Raw genomic sequence first — 23,183 nt, forward strand, 5'->3', positions numbered from 1 at the left:
ATGAAAAAAACTAGACACCCTGATAAGCCCTCTTTATCTATAGCTTTGTCTATGGCTTTTATAAATCGGCCGGCTGTTGGGCGATCAGCTCTCTGGTGGATGAAATTGAGATCGACTCCGGTGCGTGGTCACGCAATAACTCAAAACGCGGAGTCCTTCGCTTAGCTGACAAAGTAGCGTAACCACACTCTAAGATGAGCCCGGGAGAGCATTGAGTTATATGGAGTACAGGGTTCAATTCGAAATGGAGTTACGTCTTTATGACATTCAAGCGACGAGTTGACGCCCATTAAAAATCGAGTAAGGAGATTAGCGACGCCGCCGCCGCACTCTGTGGATCCGAAACGCCCGGAGAGACTCAACTTCCTCGCGAGGTTTCGCGGGGACGCTGCCGGAAGCACGCACATGCTAAATTACCAAAAGGAATTACGCGCCACGATGCCGCTCCGTCTTCAAAAATTAGAGAAAAGAGGACAAAAGTGTCCCTTTAATTGGACATATTTCTACCAAACAGACCTATGTGGAGGTGAGAAATATGGGGTGTGCTCAGGGTGTGCTATAGGAAGCTGCATAAGAAGCAATGTAAAAGTGGGCGTGAATCCTTTTGAAGAATTGGAAAAGCGGGATATTACATTCTATCAAACAGACCTATGTGCCAACTGAATGCGGAACGCATGAGCCGCGGGCATGGCAAGAGAGCCTTGTGGACAGGGCTCATGAGTTAAAGACACGGATCCGCGGCTTGAAGTCTCCATCGTCGCCGCTGACGTCACTGGCGCTTTATTATTCTCATTCACTCTTACGGCCAGAGAACTAACGAGCACACCCCATATTCCTCACCTCCACATAGGTCTGTTTGGTATAAATACGTCCAATTATAATTCACATTTTCTCAAGTACGTTTATTGAGAAAGTAGGTTGGTTCGTTGGTAGATACGTTTATTTGGTGCTTTTAACATTTGAGCCATTAACACCCTAGAGGAGAAATCAAAATAGTGTAGTACATATCAATCAGTGTACGTGGAGAAAAAAACTTCGTGCGTGGGACCCGAAGTTGAGGTCATAATGGATCTCTGAAGTTTTCGGATCACGCATTTGAAAATTTGAGGTAGAGCTGCCGAAGTTCGGGTGAGTTTCGGTTCGGAACTCGAGGCACTTCGGTAGTGCTTCATAGATCCATATGACTTCAACTTCGGGTCTCATGCACGCAGTTTTTTGCTCCGTGTATATTACCCTCCGCATTTGGACCATATGCTTGTTGCGCACGGTGGACACTACTCTGAGCCCTGTTCTGGCAGCGCTGTGCGGCGAGTGGCGGCGTGCGCAGCGGACGGTTTGCGTATTACGCGCTTTGCGCATAATTTCGCGGGATCGCCGGGATAAATGGCGGATTATGGCGATTGGCACGGGCCACGGGGCGCGCGCCCGCGCCCGCGCCTGGATGCTTGATTAAACGGTGGCAATTAATCGGGCTGTCGCGTCCTGTCCCTCGCCGCCGCTCAGTGGACCTGGTCAATGAGAGAGGTCGCACATGAAATACTTGACTAAAATTGCAAATTTTAATGTTTATTTCCTCACATTTTAAATTTCAAGGGGTGCTTTTTGAAGAAAATTTCACGAGGAAACCATTGGAACCATCATTAGAGCCTCCAAGTTTTGTATTAACAAAGTTATAAGCTTTTAAAGTTTCCAGATTTTGTCCGACCTCTCCTACGGATCCAACCCCTTGTGCGCCATTCAGCTCCAGCCGACGGCGACGCGACGGGAGATTTGATGTCTTCATCTTCATCAACCAGCGCGCTGCAACACCGCCGCGCTAAGGAGGAACGCCGTATGAACATTCGAAATTTGCCAAATTTCCCCGGATAAAATATGTATTTTCGAGGAAACTGGTGCATGTTTTTCATGATATTCTTATACATTTTAGGAAAAATTGAGAACAAAATTGTCTGAAAAATTTGAAGAAATATATTTAAAAACGCTCCCAAAATTCGTGATTTACTACAGGAAATTTGGTAACGCCTGAAGATTCATACGGCGTTTTTCCTTAGCATGGCAGAACAGACACCGTGTCACAGTTCTTTCGTCTTACCCAACAGAGCAGTAAACGTAAACACAAAGTGACATAGAAACGCAGCAGTATGTGAGCTGAAAATTTCATTGAACAAATCTGTTGTTCTCCGTAAAATTTCCAATAACAATCCAAAACAAGCGGGAAAGCTCTAATACGTTCGTATTAGAGAAGCGAGCAGTTGTTACTATGTTTGCGCGGTTTTAAGCTCCCCGAAGAAGATGAGCACCGTTGACATGAACAAACTCGCTCACCAAAATTTCAACCGTCATTTTTGAGAAAACCACACTACCGCTAGCCCAATAAATTATTAAAAAAAAAAAAAAAAAAATTACCGTCTTCGTGCTTCGACATCAGAAGCATTAAATAAAATTATCCCAGATTAATCTATTCTGAATGTGTTAGTCCGCTTCCAGGACTTTATGTCCACCTACCTTTCGTCCACTGAATAAATGTACACCGCTATTTATGTCCACTAAACGTTAAGTCCAGTCTTTATTAAGTCCACACGATTTAATGTCCAACCATGAATATGTCCAAAATTGTCCAAATTGTGGACATGTTATGTCCACATTTTTAATTTTCATTTAAATGACAGGAACCACCTCAAAAATAAATGCATACTACTACTACCTTCATTCTTAAAAACATTTCATTCATGAATCAAGTCATGAAAGAGAACAGACTCTAAGAGCAGATAAAAACATATCTTTATGTGTACACTGTATGGATATGATAAGATGAAAACCAAAGTGGGAGCCTACGAAACGCTCCAATGCCAAATTAAACATTGTTCAGTAACAGATGCAGTCAAACTTGAAAGTCCTCTTCAACTAGTTATTTCGTGCAACTTCAATCTTACAGGATACTGTGCAACGCCTCTGATGCGAAATAGTTGCTTAAAGCGTTGCGGCGCGGCAGGCAATCACTCGCGCACAGGCGCCTACAAACCTAACGGGATACTTCACGCGTTGCTCAATGCGTGAAGTATCCCGTTAGGTTTGTAGGCGCCAGTGCGCGTTCTGCGCTGCTAACACGCCGCTCCGCTCTGTGTTAGGCTCTAATATTTAAATTCGCGGAGTCAGCGTTTTTCAACTGATGATTTTGAAATGTTTGCACTCTCTGCATTGATTATTCCCTTTTAAACTGCTGAAAAAGAAGTATGTAATACTGGAAAATATAATGTGTTTTTTGTAAATATAATACTGGTTCCGTGTCAAATTTAATGATTTCCAAAGCATTCAAATTTATTCTTTTATGTTTTGGGCTTTTACTGTGCTGCAGCGTGGTGTAAGCGCAACCAAACGCTCAAAATTAGACGTATTTGACTCAAGAGAGTCGATGTACAAATAAGTTAAAAACAAAAAATTGCGTGCTTCTTAGTTTTTTTCCTCCTTTATTAATTTTTGTATAGTTTCTTTCATCACAACTGCGGCTCATTGAGATTCATATCGATGCCGTTGCTCGGAAAAGGTTTTACAAATATTTACCACGTTAAAAATGTAAATGTTTTTAAAATGAAGTAATCAATTTCATTTAAAAAAAAAGAATGTACATTTAAGGCATATCGACGGTGAAACTACCAAACCACGTATCTCGGTTTGCGACGTCGCAGACTTCCTGTCATACTTTATTTTTTAAATGAAAAACTACTTATCATCTAGTCTTGAAAATTTCTGTGATTTTTCCTCTTTGTGCGGAGAAAATTCCGTGTAAATTTCAAGGAATGATGTTGATTTGGTCTACTTCAAAAAAATAAAATGTGAGCGTAGATTTTTAAACACCGCAAACGAGATACGTGGTTTGGTAGTTTCACCGTCGATATTTTATATCGGAAATTTCAAGGATAGAAATGAAACCAAGTATTTACTAAAGATAATTTGAAAAGATGAATCAAAAGAAGAAATTAACATTTCATTTAAAATATGAGTTACAATAACAACACCTCATTCTCTCTTAATTTTCTCATTTCGATATTGTCAATATAATTTTACACACGGACTAAAATATGAAGGGAAAAAAAACCGTTAATATTTTTTTTTTATCTTGGAAGTATTAAAATTGGCCGTATCAGTAGGGTAGCGTTACTTTTTTTTTCTTTTTTTTCTGAACGTCACCGAGGAATCTCCTGGAACGTCGGATGGCGTGCCCGCCTCTCCTCGCCCAAAATCGCGGTGGTCCCGTGGAAGGGGGGAAAAATATGAACTGGAAAAAGGTACGGGCTTGGAGCCCGAAATAGCCGGGACTTGGGCGACGTGTGAGCGACAGGGAGGTCGCGGCGGTAAACACGCGGGAACAATTCATAAACAAGTCAAAAATCATAATAAACAAAAGCGAGAGAAACGGGCGCTAGCGGCGGATAAATCACCGGACGATGAGACAATTTAAGCCACGGCTCCACAAGCAGCCCGCGACACGATCTTAGTCGCGCCACCGGGAGCAGTGGTTTTGTGAAATAGTAAAAACTGTTGGATCTGAGAAAGAAGGAGTTGAAATTGGTAAAATTTGGTAAAAATGCAATATACTCACATAGCAGTAAAGATAGATAATTAATGTAAATCTTAACGAGAGGTAAAGTAATGCTGGATCCACACTATTTTGCGAGGAATACAAGGTCAACAATTTCAATTAGAGTCAAAAATGTTGATCTCCGATGCAAGCTGCCTGAGTTGAACACTCTTCCCCCTCAGTCTTGAGGGGAGTCTCTACTGAGTGCAAGTCACAAAGTAGAGCTTAACATTTTTGACTCTAATTGAAATTTTTGACCTTGTTTTTTCTGTAAAATACTGTGGAACCAGCAATATTTTACCACCTTCTCACATATACAGTTGGAGCCTCGTTTCTCAGTGTTTTTTTCTCGTTTAAATATGAAACAGTTGGCATTCAAGGAGATATCGAACGATGAATGTATTACATTTTTACCGAATTTCAGTAATTTTAAATTTGTCAGTTGCAATAAACTTTTGCAACACGAATCGCTTCATCAGTGTTGCTTTATTTGTGAGAAGAAGAGCAACGACCAAATTTTCAAAATCTCTCCAATGTTATTTATTGAAAATCTCTTTAATTTTTCACACTGTTATCAGAATATTTAGTATTTCAAGTTATTTATGAAGGTGGCTTGTTTTTCTTGGAAAAAATAAAGTAGGATTGGAAATCTGATACACCGCAATTTAGGTATTTGTAATCGCGCTTTTTGGTCATTAATACGGCACATACCTCAGTTTTTAAATGAGCCACAAATGGCAGTTCCTCATTGCAGACCACATTTCGAAATTACGAACCACTCATGCTTACCACTCATCGCCACTTACCACTCATAGCCACTTACAGCTCATTTTAGGAACAACGTTTGTGTCATCAGCTTCTCTACGTAGATCGGTGCTTTTGCAGATGTAGTCTAGAGTCCCTTTATACTGAGAATTAAGACAACCCCCCTCGTGGAGTCACAAACGGGAATAAAGATTACACAAATTGAAATTTTTCGTAATCTTTCGTCGGCTCATTCTCAAATTCCTTTCTTCGTTCCTTCTCTCATTCCACTTGCTCCTTGTTGAACCCGTGATTCCTCGATCCATTCCAGATAATAATCTTCGCAACTGGTGAAAATGTAATATTTATTCCCGTTTGTGATACTGTGGAGGCCTAAAATACGGGGACCAATCGGAAATGGATTCAAATTGTCTTTACTCTCCATTTAATAATAATTATAATAATATAATAATTAAAAATTATAATAATTATTGGACCGGCGCGGTTGATATAGCGTCGCGCGCTATCTGTGGGAGCGTGGCTTAAATCGGCTTGAGTGACAGGAGATCCACCGCGCGCTGCGACGCTGAAACGCACACGCGCGACCGGTGACATGCGGTTCGAGGGATTCGATCGGGAAATGCTGATTTTAGGTAGAAATTTACATTTAAAAACAATGGATGCGAATAAAAAAATTGGCCCTCTTCGTCGGTCAATGAACTGATACTTTTTCCAGAGGGAATCACCCTCTAAAACTTGCGAGTTTTTCAATCAGAAAAAACTGAGCACTTTAGAAATCCTTATTTTCTCGCGAATCTGAGCGTTGACTTCCGAAAGTACACGAAAAAAATTAAATTGCTGATGTTAATCAATCGCTACACAAAGTGACTGCAAAGTTTCAACGTAGATTTTGCAACGCAAAAATGCTACTTTAACCATCATTGTAAGCTAATTTAACCACGGGGGTGGTTAAAGTAGCATTTTTGTGTTGTAAAATCTGGAACATTGCAGTCACTTTTCTTAGCAATTGATTTGTTGAATCAGCAATTGAATTTTTTACGTTTAACTCGCACGAGTCGCACGCTATTGTAAAGGTAGCAATTTTGGGTCTGTGTAAGTACTTTATCGGATAAATAGATAGAGAGAAAGGATGCTTCATTTCTTATCAAGAATAGGATGCAAAGGGAGGGGGGCGTCGATAAGATAATTAACAGGAGCATAAGGCAAATATACAAATAATGAAGTAACTTATTTTAACAATACATCTGTAGACTAGCAAGTGATCATATACATATAAAACATACTTTTCGCATTAGTATTTTTGCACGAGATTTTGTGGTTCACATAACTGCTCATCGGTTATAAAAGTCTTATTTTTAAGACTGTTGCAGAAGAGGTTGTGTATGTCTTCACGTATTGCGCATTTGCATCTTTTCAAGAATTTTTTGTGTGGCTCTAGGATTTTAATTGCTTGAGAAATAGTTCCTGGAGTTTTAACAATTTGGAGAAAATACTTTAGAAACTCCTGACTACAGAAAAGTAATTGATTAATTTCTCATTTTTTCATTGCTCATACAATTTTTGATTGTTACAGGTATGATGGAAAACCTTACTTTTAAGAAATTCCTGAGTGCTCCGTGAGTAATGTTTTTTTTACTCACAAATTTTCAAATGAATTTCTCAAGTTTGTATCTTTGCACTTTTTTGTTTTACGAACTACAATTGGACGTATTTCTATCAAACGGAACTAAGCGCCAATTTGAGTTCCTTCTGAGGAATTTAGAATCCCGGATAGCGCGTTCTATTAAACGGACCTAAGCGCCATGGAAAATCATTGCTAGTATAGGACGGAATAAGCCGGACGCCCGATTCCGCCGCCAATCCAAGCCCCCCTCTATCTTCTTCATCCTATGGCGCTTAGGTTCGTTTGATAGAAATACGTCCAATTTCCGAGCTGTTAAAAAATGAATGAACGATAGTTCACAAATGATGATTGGTAACTTCGTCCTTTCCGGGACGAAGGAACGTAACTTTACTCCAAGATTGCAAAATTGATTGAAACAATTCGATTTTTTTTACAAGAATGTGCTATGCAATATTTGTCCAAAATTTATCAGTTATAATAATATCTGAATTTCCAGTTAAAAACTCCTAAGATTTTCTTGATAAAAATGCAATTTGGTAGGATAAATTTAGCAACATTGAATTGTAGTTACGTTCCAGTACCGTAGCGTGTTTTGCGATTTATCGATTGATCTACCATTTAAACCCACGGAAAAGTATCGATAAACAGGGTGCTCGCAGCTAGCACTTTAATAATCGATTATTTACCACAGCTTCAAATGGGAAATATCGATAGATCGCAAAGCACGCCACGCTACTGTTACGTTCTTTCGTGAGAAAAAAGAAGAATTGTTGGGTTGAGCACTTCGCCGCTCGAATTTGTCGAGATTTGAATCGCTAAACCAATAAATTCTCCAACTCTTTGGTAATCAGTCATCATTAGGCGAATCTAAGAGTTAACTTCCGAGAGTAAATTTGACTGTATTGGAAAGATAGGAGTGCGTGCCGTCTAAAATATATCGTCTCGGAACGGACCCGTATATCCAGCTTATCGCGGGCAAATCACGTCCAACGACGAAGTTAACGTGGCAGTGAAAGTTGTCCGCGCCCCCAGCACCCCCCCCCCCCCCCGAAGAAAGGGAAAGGGTGTCCAGGTCCAGGACCCGCGAGATAAAGAGCAGAACGAGTCGGAGCTCGGGAATGGTCCCGATTTTATGGGCCGTTAAAGGAGAGGAAATCATTGCGTTTTTATTGAATCGCCCGCCGCGGTCAGATACGCAGTCAGCGCCGACTGGACCCGCGCCGCGCCGGCTAAAATTTCGCGTCTTTTCATCAAGTCAATCGCGTGGAAAAGCACGGATGGACCGGAAAAATGGACGTATTAATGCTAAATGGAACTATGTGGAAAGCCCTGGATAGACGATCAAATTCCGAACCAATTCCGATCAAAGTAGACATGCTGATGACTGATGGTCACCATCTACCATCAAATTTTGACGGGCCGCACTATTTTGTTCAAAGTAAGATCAGAATGGAGTGCTACCATCCATCATATCCTGCCACAGGAAAAATTTCTGCCAAGTTTTCATTTTAAAATTAAGCAAATTAATGAGTTTAAGACTGATGACTCCCGACACTTTGATGGTAATTGGTTCGGGAATTTGATCGTCTATCGAGACCTGAAGTGGAAAGATGGGGTGTGCTCGTTAGTTGAGGAGCATAAGAATGAATGGGGACTTTAAAGCGCCAGTGACGCCAGTAACTCATGAGCTCTGTCCACATGGTTCTTGCCACAATCATGCCCACGCCCCACGGCTCATGAGTTAGCGCTCAGATCCTTTTAATTCAATGTAAAGTCCCAATTTCCATTTTCTCAAAAGGAACTATATCCACTTTTACATTGTTCCTTACCCGGCTCACCACGAGCACACCCCATCTTTTCACTTGCACATAGTTCCTTTTAGCATAAATAAGTCCAAATTCAGGAACGTCACCGCGAGATGACGAACAACTTATACGGATTCATGAGGCGAATTTTTGCGACTGGATTCGGTCGAGGGTTTGAGCTGCCCTGCCGTCCTACGGAAAAACGCCGTATGAACATTCGAGAGTTGTCAGATTTCTTCAAATCAAAAGTCCATATTCAAGGAAAGTTGTGAATATTTTCGGAAATTTTCAGATAATTTAGGTCTGAGAGCGAATAAATTTCTCTGAAAAATTGGAGGGAAAGTAGACACAGATTTCCCTGAAAATTCGTATTTTATTAAAGGAACTTCAGCAGCGTCTAAAAGCTCATGCGGCGTTCTTCCTTACGAAGGCAGTACTTTGTCATGATAGCAGGAGAGCCATAAGTCTCAAATTTTCGAAATCGAGCTCCCTTCAAAATTCGTCTTATCATAATCTCCGCTAGATGAAACCGCCGAAATAGCTGAAACAGCAAATTATGGCGACGAAACTATTCCAGTTATCCTGAAACCACCCAATTGCTACTATTTCATAAAAATAAAATAAAATAAAATATGTATCTTTGGCTAACCATTTCTATGTACTTAATCATGCAAAATAGACGCAATATGCGAATAAATAACTTCCCATGCGTAAATTTTTCCAACTTACCCGTGAATTATCAAACTGAAGCCGGAATCCGTATTTTAAAAGCTCCTCCATCGACACGTAACTCGCCCACCGTGCGGCGGGTCTGTTGATCGCGTCTCAAGTGCAGAAGTTACCGGGGGCCGGCGCGCGGGGCGGCGTTTTTGCCCGTGTAAGAGGTTATTGTCCGTTATTGCGAGTAACTCGTCCCGAATGGTTTGTTTACCCATATCCGTCATTCCCGTCCCGGGAAACCACTCGCCTCGGCACCGCCGCAGAAATCCCGCGAAATTTTTTTCGCGACGTTTCGACGAACACAACCGAGCTGGTGTCATCTCCTCTTTCCTCATAGCGGACGCTCGTCGCAGACAACCTGGGCCTCTCGGTCGATGTAGAGTCCCTTTATACTGAGAGTCAAGACAACCCTCCCTCATGGAGCCACAAACGGGAATGAATCATAGAGAAAACAAGCAGTGAACTCCAACACAATGTGTTGATAAGGCGCGTCATTAACTCGCACATATCAACCTCTTTAGTTTTCATTTACAGAGATTTCAAAATAGGCAAACAGCATAAAAAGAGAATTCACGATCCAACACTGCGAGGTCAAAGACGCACCTTGACGAGACCGTGTATTGTGAAAGTAGAAAGCTATTCGATCGAATTTAAGTTTTTTGATCTGCCTCAAGCAAAATCTTATCAGATTCTTGAAGAAAAGTGCTACGGAATAATTTAAGCGAAGAAAGGAAAAATTCTGTCGAACTCCTAGAAGATAAAGTCGATTTAAAGGTATTTTGGGGCTAAAATACCCAAATCACCGGTAGTAAAAATCCCGTTATATTATTGAAAAGAAATTGACTCGATATAAATGCAATTGCATTAAATACGTCTTGATTTTGTTATTTTAAACGTCTTTCCATGCAAAGAAGTTCAACCATGTCGTTGCTTTATTCATTCATGAATTGAAAGTAAGCAATCTACATCCCGAAAATCTACTGATTTGCCGTAAAAAATTGCAGAAGAAACTTGATATACCAGGTCGATGCACCCACTCGTTGAATTTACCAACCAATTTTGTGAGTGCAAATGTGTAAGAATCAATATGCTATAGTCATTTTGGGTGCATTTATTTTTCATGAAACAATAATAATTTCAATCCCGAAAAAACCATCAATTTTCCGTATAAAATCGAAAAAATCAAAATATGTCAACTCCCCGACGTGAAAATTAGATTCTACGTATGTAAAATGTAAATACTTATGTATCGATATGCTGAACAGAACTATGTGTGGACAGTCAGAAGCCCGCGGCAACATTAATTCAACAGAAAAACTGTAAAAATTAGATAGGATTTTAGCCGCTTTGCCCGCCTCTCCTCGCTACTTACAACAAACCGTTCTTATACTCATCTCAAAATTTTTCTCAGAGCTTTGGGTTATTATCAGCTTCCATTTAAACTCCGGTTCGATGGCCGAATCGGCTGCCAAAAAAGCAAGCCACTGTTGAGGGGTTCTATGAGAAATTCGTGATATTATCGGCTCTCAGGAAATCACCCCATGGCTAAAATTGGTGGTATAAATGTTTAAGTGCTTAAAATAATCGTATTCAAGAAACTAAGGAATTAAACTATGGAGTCAATTTCTTTTTAATAATATAACGAATTTACTACCGGTGATTTAGCTATTATAGCCCAGAATACTTTTAAAGCGCCTTTGCGTTCCAGAATCTCGACGGAATTTTTTTTTTTTTTTTTTTTGCTTAAACGATTCAAGAAACATTGTAGTTAAAAATATAAAGATTTTTCGATTTGGACGTATGAAAAATGTTTAACTCGTTCAGGCACACCGTGTATTGTATGGAGTACTGCTGTTATTCGACCGTTGTCTTCAGGTCAAAATTCTTACAAAGAAGCCCTTGCAAGAGGCAAATTTTTTGTAATTTCTCCCAGTTTTTTCAGCGTTAGGTATATAAATGAATTGTTTGTCAAATTTTGAGGTCAATTATATTTAATTGTAATTTATACTTTCTTTTTTTCCCCTTCATTTTATTTTTCGTATCGAGGAGTCGAGGTTTTGTTGATTTCTTCGGATTTCGATTACTGTAACTTCTCTTCTATTCGGCCGATTTTTATGAATGAGGTCTCTTTTTATTTGTGTTTTAACGGAGAGTAAGGAAAAAATTGCTAAATACATGCGAAACAATTTTTTTTGAAAATTGGATGAATCCTAGCGTGACGGTGAAATGGTTAATGAAGCGTGAGTAATTGGGGTACGGGTATCGGCCGCGTTGGGACCCAAGGCCCATTGTTCTTCGTGACGCCGACGCAGTGATCAGGAGCGTGGGGACGAGAGGGCTTAGTGGACTCCTGTATGAGCCACGTTTAGCAAATGGTCTAATGAGTCTCGAGGCTCATCACAGATTGCACTTAAGTAGAGGGGAAATGCCGATCTTAAAACACCTGAGATGTCGAAATGTAACCTAACCTAAGTTCAGCGTTGCCGTGTGACCTAACCTAAGTATAGCGTTGCCGTGTGACCTAACCTAACCTAACCTAACCCAACCTAACCTAACCAAACCTAACCTAACCTAACCTAAGTCCATTTCAGTCGCGGGTTGCGTGCCTCGCCGACCTAAGGTGCAGATATGCGGGTTGCATACCTTACGGACGGGAGGCGTCCTATGTTGGTCGCGCACCTCGCCTACTACCTCCGCCTACCTCTTCTGTCAACTCCTCCTCCGGCCGCCGTTCAGGGTGCGACCAAGTTTAAAGTCCAGTGGCGTGGCGTGCTTTGCGATTTATCGATTGATCTGTCATTTAAACCTATGAAAAAAGATCGATTATCAGGGTGCTCGCAGCGAACACCTTACTAATCGATTCTTTACCATAGCTTCAAATGGCGAGATATCGACAATCGATCATTCACGCCACGCCACCGGTTTAAACCTGCATCAAAGGCGCAGATCCGCGCTCGGATCGAACGCTGTCCGAACGAGTCTGAGCCTGTCGGGACAAGTCTGAACCTGTTCGGGTCTCTTTTCCCTCGTGCGACCGGGAACAAGTTCCGAACCTGCCCGACGTTGCCACCTCGTGACTCCTTCATCTCTGCGACGTTGCCGCTCCCCCCGGTTATAATTTAATGCTTTTCCACCTCGCCCCCCCGACCCATGCTGATAACAGGAAAATAAAGTAAGAAACAAAGGGTTCGGTTTATTGGTGATTTATTACCGTTAAAAAGAAAGCGTTACATAAAATGCATTAGAATGAAATATCGTGAATCTTACATCCTAATCGTACAGACGCTTCTTGAAAATCTTACAAACTAAGTATTACAAATTTCAAAGAAAATTGAAAATTCGAGGAAATATTAAAGACACGAAAAGTCAGTGGATTTTCTTTACAGTTCCTGAAAGTGATTGATAAGAGAACGTTACGTTGTGAACCAGAATAGCGTAAGCGGATGTTCCTTGTGGGATATTTTCGTGTGCTTCCAAATCGATTTGAATATCCAGGGGGCCCGGTTTCAGAACATCTTCGTACAAGCATCGCATCACGAACATCGGATTCTCTTCTTTGAACTTCTTCTTGGAGAGAGGAGGTTCGCACAGCTTTTCCTCTTGTGAAAAGTCCGTTATAAAGTTGAGGTAGTTCTGATAGAAGAAAGCAAACTTGTCGTTGTCAAAATCCTCGTTCAGATTCTCGTACGGGATAGAATTGTTGTTCAAATGGACTTTGAAAGAGCGCAGCTTAATATGGTCGAATTTACTGGCATCCACCTTCTCGTTGTCGGATCTGTTGGTCTGGAATACTAGAACGATGAATGACGGAGCCTCCACATTGCTGGTCGTCATGAGCTTCCAAGTCTCCCTTTGATTGGTCGGCAATTGAGGGTACTCGTGCAATTCCCAGCTGCGGAACGACAACGGATAAGAAGTGTCACGTCTGATCTCGTCCAGAATGGCTTTCTCCACACTCAAATTGTACTTGATTTGCGGCATGAGCCATTGAACTTTGGTGAGATTGAGGGATGCAGCATCAGATTCGGCACCTTCCTTCAGCGTATATGCGTTCTTATCGGTGCGAGCACGGATGAGCACGAGTTCTTGTTTCTGACGGAAAATGGCGCCCTTGTAATCGTGAGCAAAGCCCAGGAAGAGACTCAGCGGAATGAGAGCGCTGAACGACTTGTCGCTCACGTTGACAACGGGTGAGCCCCAACCGGCGTTTTCAAGTCCCGCAACTTCATCCTTGGTGCAAGTCAGCAGGGTGCGGACGGTACTGGAGATGCCCACGTTCTTGGCTCGATCCACTTCCTTGCCGTCCAACTCGTAACGCACTTGATCGAATAAGAAGGCGAAGGCGTTGTTGGATAAAAGTACAGTCTTGCCATCGTCAGCAGCCGCGTCAGCCCTCTTTGGCGTGTAGGTCAGAGTTCCTTCAATGTAGATTTTGGAATCACCGGGCACGGTATACAAATCCTGGCTATTGATCGGAATCCGGATCTCGTCGGTGTTCCGGAAACTGGAGATGTACGGGTGATATTTATGATCCTGATAATACTTGATGTCCTTGAAACGATCCATGGCGACGATCAATCGATAACAATGTATCCGAGTTGCTGGAGAGCACTTCTGAAGTAAGGTGTTAAGCGCTTGCGCGTCTGTCTCGGACTGAGCTTGAGATGCAAAGCGCACGACCTATTTAAGCCTCTTCGCTTACCCATCTGATTTGATATGCAGACGAACAGTCACCACTTCTCCTCCGAAATCGACCGGCTTATCGTCTTGATCGACAATACTGATACTCAATCGATCGATCGTCGAGGTATTTATACGATTGTAAATGATTGTCCGCGGAGACAGCGCCATCTTGTAGCCGGGTGGGACATTGGGGCTAAAGGCGAAAATCGTATGAGCGATGGATCCGTTCATATAACATCCTGTCGCGATATTGCATTCGACCCTGATCGTGTTGACGGTGAAAATATCGATAGGCAATGCAGACTCGTGCCACGTATTTGCTTCGTAAACTTTCTTCTCGAATCCCAACAATCGACCTATCGAAGCTTCATTATTGAAATCCACTTCGTATGCACATTTGAGGGAGCACTTTAGAGTATTGTTGTTGGCTTTCAGCGTGAGATTGTCGGCGCCCAATTTCTCTTTCAGGTATTCTTCTATAGCTGTGATTTCGTAGGCTCCACGAGGTATAACGATCTCTTCCTTGTCAGCCCCGTAACGAAACTTTTGATTCGTATGGTCCACGTTCGGTATCGCGTTGTAAGCGACAAACTCGACGAGTCCAACATAATGGGTTTTGCCGGGATCCAGCACCAGAGGTGGTGAGAAAACATTTTCGAGCACGTTGCTCCTTCCACTCAGCAGGATAGTCTCACTCATTGTGACGTCGGATCCCAGTGACGCGCTGCTTTTATAAGAAACGAGAGACAAAGATGGCCGCAAATGACGGTTCCGTAAGCCTGCTCTGCGCTGAAATTGTACTCGATTAACGAGCTACCACCGAGGTATCGAGTGAGTTCCGATGGTGGCGCAACATCACCAAAACTATTGTAGTAGAGGGTACGAGAGCCTCTCTTGCTGTAGGCGACCCAATGTGTTCCAGATCCTTTACTAGAATCCAAATTGATGATTGCACACTCGTTTTCTTCGGGTTTCATGTTGATCAGTTGATCGCGCATAAAAACACCCCGAAAATGTGGGATTTTGAGTTTCTTCGCCACACGTTTCAACTCGATATCGGTCAACGGTTTCAGTGGTAGCTCGTTAATTAGTTTAAATCAGGAGCCCAGGGTCTCAGGTAGAGTCCGTATCCGGAACGGTAAGGCGCGAGATAGAGACCTTTGCCGACACGAACCTCCTTCGATTTTTTGGCGATGGTAGACTTTATTTTCTTGGACGTCGGATCGATAGAATCAGGCTTCACGCCGAGTTGCTTCAACACCACTTTCACACCTGCATCCCCCTCTTTCGGTAGTGGAATCACACGGGTAGTGACTTTCTTTCGTTTGGGAGGTGTTTTGGCATCCTTCGAAATGCACGAACCGACGATCGGTGTATTTTTCTTCTTGGTCTTGTTCTTGGGACTTCCCATTCCCATTTTCGCTTTTAGTTTCATGGCGTTGGTGACGGCATAGGCAGCGGCACGTTCTCCGAGTGAAGAATCTCCCGCTGTGACGCGTTGCCAGGCTTTGTCGGCCAACTCCAGATCCGCTTTGTTCCTTTCGGCTGTGTCAGTGTTCTTGCTATAAAACATGTCGTGTTCCTTGCAAGCAGCATCCAGTCCGTTGATCGGAGCATCTCCACGAGCCAGACGCTTCTCCAGTTTCGTTCCAGGCCCGCAGTACCGGTACCCTCCCGGAATATGCGCCTCGATCGGGAGCAAGTTGATGAGCTTGTTCAACACACCGTTCCCGTGTTTCCTTTTCAACGCCATGATGTCAACTAAGTTTCGCACAACACGAGCAGCTTCTTATATACCGTTCCTCGACTGAGCTCTGATTGGTCAGGAAACTCTTTAAAACACTTATGTGAACCCGTTCACAAAGTTGAAAATCAGAAGCGGAATCCAAACGGAAAAACCCAGTTTATAACCGGGAAACCCAAGTCTAAAACCGCAAAACTCCACTTTGGAATCACAGTAATCGAGTTTAAACCTCAAAAACCGAAATAAAAAACCAAAATAACCAAATTTGAAACAGAAGGAACCCTTTTTCAAACCAGGAAAACCACATTGAAAACCGGGAAACCCAAGTTTAAAACCACTGAAACCAGGTTTAAAACCACTGAAACCAGGTTTAAAACCAATGAAACCAGGTTTTAAACCACAAAACACATTTAGGAACCACCATATTTCAGTTTAAAACCCCCTTAAACTGAGCCCAAAACCGATATAACCACATTCCAAACCGGAGAATCTCTGTTCAGAACCAGAAAACCCGAGGTTAAAACCATTAAACACGATTGTCATCTCCGGAACCTTGTTAAAACCATAATAACCACATTGGAAACCGACAAACTCCAGTTCAGAACCGAGAATACCCCCTTTGAAACCACTTTAATCCAGTTTAATCTCCAAAAACCGAGTCAAGGAGGCAATATAACCACATTTGAAACCGAAGGAACCCTGATTCAAACCAGAAACACCACAATTATAACCGGTAGAACCTTGTTCAAAACGAGAAAAACCACATTGAAAACCGGAAAACCCTGTTTGAAACCACTGAAACCAGGTTTAAAACCACAAAAACCACGTTGAAAACCGGAAAACCCTGTTTTAAACCACTGAAACCAGGTTTAAAACCACAAAACCACATTGAAAACCGGAAAACCCTGTTTCGAATTACTGAAACCAGGTTTAAAACCGCAAAAACCAACTTGGGAACCTAAAAACACCTGTTCAAAACCGAGATACCGTCCGGTTAGGTCACCTTCCTATCCGTGGATATATAAATACGACTCCAAACGCAGGTCCGGTATCAGTCTTGCAATGAGGCTCGAACAGCAAAGTCAGCGCCTCTGGGTGAAAAATGTCGATCCGCACTCGGGCAGCATGGCGAATCGGCAACACCGGCACAGTGACCTCCTGCCCGACTCGATTAGGTGTATCATTTGCGGACCATCGAATTGTGGAAAAACCAACGTCATGGTGTGTCTCCTTCTCGAGCCTAACGGACTGCGCTTCCGAAACGTCTACCTCTACTCGAAAACTCCATTCCAGCCGAAATACGAAACATTAGGTCAGATTCTAGGCGATGTTGAGGGAATGGGTTACTTCGTCTTTTCGGACAATACAGAAATCATGAAACCCAGAGACGCGGCTACAGACTCCATCTTTATTTTCGACGATGTGGCCTGTGATAAGCAGAACACCATGCGAGAATATTTCAGTATGGGTCGTCATAGCTCGGTCGATAGTTTTTACCTGTGTCAAACGTACAGCCGTATCCCAAAACAGCTGATTCGGGACAATGCCAATGTAATCGTTCTCTTTCGACAAGACGAAATGAACTTGAAACATGTCTACGATGACCACGTAAACACAGATATGACCTTCGATGAGTTCAAGAAGATGTGCGCCCTCTGTTGGCGAAAAGACAAGTACGGTTTTCTGGTGATATCCAAAGACAGCGATATAGATAACGGACGGTATAGGAGAGGTTTCGACACCTATATAAGGAGGTGATCCATCCTCGATCGGTCAGTGCCAGTTATCATCATGGAGCATATGGACGATATTATACGCTCGCGCGAGATCATCAAGCGCAAATACAACGCTTTGCGTCGCGGCGAGGAGGAGACATCGAAGGCGTTAGAGAAAACGTTCAAACCGATCGCTGACCCACTCAAAGCTATCCTGCGAATGAAAGACTCACCGATGCAAACATCGTTACTACCGATCAAGAAAGAAGAGGAAATGGAACCACCGGTGAAGAAAGGAAAAATAGAAGACCCCGAAATAGAAGACCTGCCAGGCCATTCGAAAGAAGAAACAAGCGACAAAAAGGCGGAGGAAGAAGATACGACCGATACTGATTCAGCCAGTGACATGGAGGAAGGATCAGATTGGGAAGATGCTCGTGAGGACGATCCGGAAGATAACAAGGGTCTCGATGATACCAAGCTTCTGGACTCGTACGTTGGATCTAATTTCGGGCCTATATCCTCGTCGTATTTTCGTGAAATGATTTCGAACGTTGACAGTTTCGATCACGTCAACGGAGTCAGAGTGGGTCAAAACGGTGAATGGATGCTGGGTGACAAATCGATCCGGTTCGATAAGGATGATAATATGTTGATCGGCGACCAAACGTTCGCTCCGTCCAAGGGTCTTTTCGACCTCATTTTCAAACGTTCACCGCAAGAGTACAGCACCGACGACTTGGAACAGTATAAAAAAGTTCTCGATCTGACAAACGCTCACAGAAGATCTTACGTCGCGAGCAACCCGGTACGAGGGACGAGAGCGAAAAAGTACAAAGACATCATCAAAAAACTTTATCCCAAAACTACAAATTTACAAACCGGCTCCGGAATCTTCGTCCCGTTGGAGTCTAAACGCACTTACGTCTACTGGGACGACCCGAACGAGTTGGTCGAACGCCTCCTATTGTTGGTCGCTTCTAGAAACGCCGGGAACACCGGTGTGGAGCGAGAGATTCTAAGTATCGAGGAGGAGCTACGTGAAGCAGGCTACATCCGCTAGGTCAACATGGGGTCCGTGGATAAATTCGGCAGACCGTTACCGCAGACAGCCCTCGGTACCGGAAAAAGCCTTCCCGTACTCGAGGGAATACGATTGGACTCGGACAAAAACTACACGGCGCTCAAGAAACGCATCAAGATGGTCGCGGATCCCGAGGAAGAGTCCGACGCCGTCAACCTGTCTTGGCTGAACAAACGCCTCTACGAGCTAGAGAAACGGGTCGAGGCTAGCATCGAGAAGTCGCGTGAAACTCTATTGACCGACTTGAGATCCAGGGATGAATTGAAAATTCTGGAGGTTCCTGAAACCGCTCCATCGGCTCGAGATGAATATTCAGTGATGATGGATACAGTGCCGGATATTAAAACGTACGACAAGCAGTGATGCAAGCCAGTCAGTGAGAAGAAAATCTACTGACTTTTCTTGTCTTTAATATTTCCTCGAATTTTCAATTTTCTTTGAAATTTGTAATACTTAGTTTGTAAGATTTTCAAGAAGCGTCTGTACGATTAGGATGTAAGATTCACGGTATTTCATTCTAATGCATTTTATGTAACGCTTTCTTTTTAACGGTAATAAATCACCAATAAACCGAACCCTTTGTTTCTTACTTTATTTTCCTGTTATCAGCATGGGTCGGAGGGGGGGTGGAAAAGCATTAAATTATAACCGGGGGGAGCGGCAACGTCGCAGAGATGAAGGAGTCACGAGGTGGCAACGTCGGGCAGGTTCGGAACTTGTTCCCGGTCGCACGAGGGAAAAGAGACCCGAACAGGTTCAGACTTGTCCCGACAGGCTCAGACTCGTTCGGACAGCGTTCGATCCGAGCGCGGATCTGCGCCTTTGATGCAGGTTTAAACCGGTGACGTGGCGTGAATGATCGATTGTCGATATCTCGCCATTTGAAGCTATGGTAAAGAATCGATTAGTAAGGTGTTCGCTGCGAGCACCCTGATAATCGATCTTTTTTCATAGGTTTAAATGACAGATCAATCGATAAATCGCAAAGCACGCCACGCCACTGGACTTTAAACTTGGTCGCACCCTGAACGGCGGCCGGAGGAGGAGTTGACAGAAGAGGTAGGCGGAGGTAGTAGGCGAGGTGCGCGACCAACATAGGACGCCTCCCGTCCGTAAGGTATGCAACCCGCATATCTGCACCTTAGGTCGGCGAGGCACGCAACCCGCGACTGAAATGGACTTAGGTTAGGTTAGGTTAGGTTTGGTTAGGTTAGGTTAGGTTGGGTTAGGTTAGGTTAGGTTAGGTCACACGGCAACGCTGTACTTGGGTTAGGTCACACGGCAACACTGAACTTAGGTTAGGTTACATTTCGACATCTCAGGTGTTTTAAGATCGGCATTTCCCCTCTACTCACTTACCACTATCCTGGTGGCCCCGGCTATCAGAGCAAGGAGTACCAACTTTTAAAAAGGATAACAGTGTTGTGTAGATATGTCAAAGCAACGTTGTGAACAAAACGGAGTGAGTGAAATTCTCATTCAAGGAGTGCCGAACTGGTCAGCCATCCTCGAATCAGTTCGCTTGCTTCCGCTTATATATGCATATTTTAAATCAGCGCGCCCCATTCTAAGGTTTTTTTAAAAAAAACCAAGAAACGTAGACTCTTGGTATTCATTACACATAAACTAGCGAGCCCCAGAATGAGAAACAAATTTTAATCATTATTATTGACGGATTAGTAAACTTTTTACACGCTTTGGAAAATCTCAGAAGTTCGCGGTAGTCACTTTTCGGTAAGGAACTAGGGGACTCGGTTATTGTATCGAGGGGGGGGTCGAAACGATCGCAAAGGCGGTATACTACGTATACGCGCCAAAAAGGAGGTGTTGGAGGAGTCTATATTATAGACTCCGGCACCGAATTTCACTCCTCGATTTTAAACAGTGCACGAAAAACAATTCACGTCGCTATATCCCTTGTGTCCAATTGGACTCATTTATGAACTGATCCGGCTCAATTTTTTTTTCCAAAAGAACTTTCCTCTGAGTGCCAAGATACCTGAATGAATGGAAACGCGTACAGTCCCAAGTCATTCCTGCATTACTTAACGTATGCAAATGTAAACATTTTTCCATGCCAATTTGGACTTGATTGATCAAAGCTCTCCGGTCTTTTGGTTTATCTCAATATCGCAGCGGCATGGTCAGTGGTCCTTGCCAGTTTTTATCTGTTTGCGATCGCTTTTAAAAACCATAAAATTTGCTTTTTAAAAGAAAAGAGTAGGTTTTCGGAACGATACAGTACCTCCCAGCTTCCAATTTTAGGTTTGTGCATAAACTGAAGCGCTCACCATGCTTGCGGGGGGTTTCAGTGAATATTCGGGGATCGCCTGGTATTTTGGTCTGATCGAGGCAATCTTAATTCTCAATTTAAGTTACAGCGTTTTTCCCATGGACGGAGAATGGCATGTATGCTCTGCCTGAAATAATTCAGAAATGTTTGTTTCATATTACGAAATGTGGTCAAAGTGGACTGCAATTTACAATGAGGAACTGCATACACCGAGAAAAAAGATTGGTAGAATTTACCATTCCGTCACGCTGTATTTCACACGCGTCAATTCAGGCTCGCGTAGTGCACATGTTGGATATTGTGTCCGCCGCATCACGACTGGTGAGTCTGACTCCGAGAAATTACAAGGATTAAAGCGCGTATGGGTTAATCACCGTGCTGTGCGCGCAATGCGTGAAGTATTCCTACAGCCTTGTAGGCGCTCAAATGCGTTTCACGACAACTGACCGACTGATTTGCGTTTGGCGCAGTGCAAAAAGTATTCCTGCAGTCTTGTATGCTCTAATATTCGTTTCACGGCGACCGCACTGTTGGCGCAATGTTTGAAGTATTTCCAAGGTCTCGCAGGCGCTAATATGCGTTTAACGCCGGCCGCACTGTGTTTGGCGCGATCATTCGAACTCGCGTTAAAATACTCGCGAATACATCGAATAATGGGGCTCAACAGGCCCATGTTGTGTTTTGACGCCATGTGAACCATGTGTGTGTGCCATGTGAGCATTTCAACGTTGCCTCGTTCCTCCCGATAAAATATTTTTTCCGAGGAAAGTTGGGAAAGATTAATATGCTCGCTTTTTCAGATTGAATCTGGATTGAGTGGACCATTAAACAAGGTGGACGAATTTAAGCACTCTGATACACGATTTGTGAAAATTTCACGGAGAACGCGCCTCTAATTCCACATGTGCCTAATTCTTTCATTACTGACACGGTTCCGTCTTGAGATGCCGGCGGATTGCCGCTAAAAATCTATTTCAGTTGTTTTTCAATATCTTTCAGAAATTTTCGAGGAAAGGGGCAGGAAGAATGAGAAGAGGGATCAAAAGAGGAAGGAGAGGAAGGAGAAGAGGATGAAGAAGGAGAGAGGCGAGAAAAGAGGATGCGAATCTCTTAAGAAATCAACTAGATAATAAAATGCGAGAAGTTTTTACACCCTTCAGGTCTGCGCCCCACAGGTGTGCTTACATTCTTCAAAAATAATGTCCGTATTTATGGTTATCCCAGGTTACCTTGAGTTACTTTTTTCGGTCCGATCAACGAAAAGACATCGTTTACGCAACACAATTTTTGGTTAAATCAACAGAGACCGTAGATCACTCTAATTGTAAGACCAATGGGGATGAAGAACCGTGTGTACTGGTGAAATAATGTCCCCTTGTTCCTCTTGATGTCAATTTTTATGTGACCAATGCGATGAAGATCCGGCCCTGGTGGCTCGCATCTTATTATTGACGGGGTTGCAAATTTTCAACCTAATAATTTGGTCAATGTAACCAAAAAAATGACAAAAAACAAAACTAACCGAAAATATTAACCATGCGTTTTGGTTGGTTTGTGTTATCTACCTCTCATAATAGTACAAGGTCGATTACTTTTCCTCATACTGTGTACTTTCCCCTTTTGTGCCCCTAACAACGATCAACTGAAAGCAACAGGCAACCTCCTGTTTCCGCCTATGATTTTTTTTTCCGGGAGAGTATTGTGTCAGGTCTCCGGCTTTAAAAGCTTCAACACGGTTTTAAAAAGTCAGGATGACAGCAACTTGCGTGGAAAATAGTTTTCCAGGTTCGCTTTCAATATTTTTTGTATTTCCTATCGGCTATCGAGCACTTATAATGATGTGAAAAACCCCTGAAACGTCCACAATGGATTTCATTGTACTTAAGTTTTCCCTCTATAGTGACAGAATCATCTGAAAATTGATTTTTTTTTCTAGTTCTCAGTGACAGCAATGTGCGCAAATGCGTCATTTCATGCTTTTAAGAGTCGCATTTCAGCGTCAAGATCATCGGACAGATTCTTTTACGTCATATTTAAGTGATGTTTGTCGCGAACTCTCTCTGAGAATTACTAGTGTTGCTGGAGAGCCAACCGGGGATAAACATACTGAAAAGGTACGAACTTCCTTTTCTGCAAGTTATAGTCTTTGAAGATTTTGAAAAATATCTTAA

At 42.8% G+C, this 23,183-nt stretch overlaps 2 protein-coding genes across 3 annotated transcripts in view; one reads left to right on the forward strand and one right to left on the reverse strand.

The window, feature by feature from the left end:
* The window catches only part of LOC109043016 (growth hormone secretagogue receptor type 1), a 376,139-nt gene that overhangs the window by 147,640 nt on the left and 205,316 nt on the right, over positions 1-23,183 (forward strand). The gene's annotated exons all lie outside the window — the stretch shown is intronic.
* LOC140225326 (uncharacterized) lies at positions 12,860-14,059 on the reverse strand. Its single transcript, XM_072303854.1, has one exon. The coding sequence runs from the start codon at positions 14,057-14,059 to the stop codon at positions 12,860-12,862; it is 1,200 nt and encodes a 399-aa protein (XP_072159955.1).

This window comes from Bemisia tabaci, chromosome 8 (assembly GCF_918797505.1).
Source record: "Bemisia tabaci chromosome 8, PGI_BMITA_v3".
NCBI lineage: Eukaryota > Metazoa > Arthropoda > Insecta > Hemiptera > Aleyrodidae > Bemisia > Bemisia tabaci.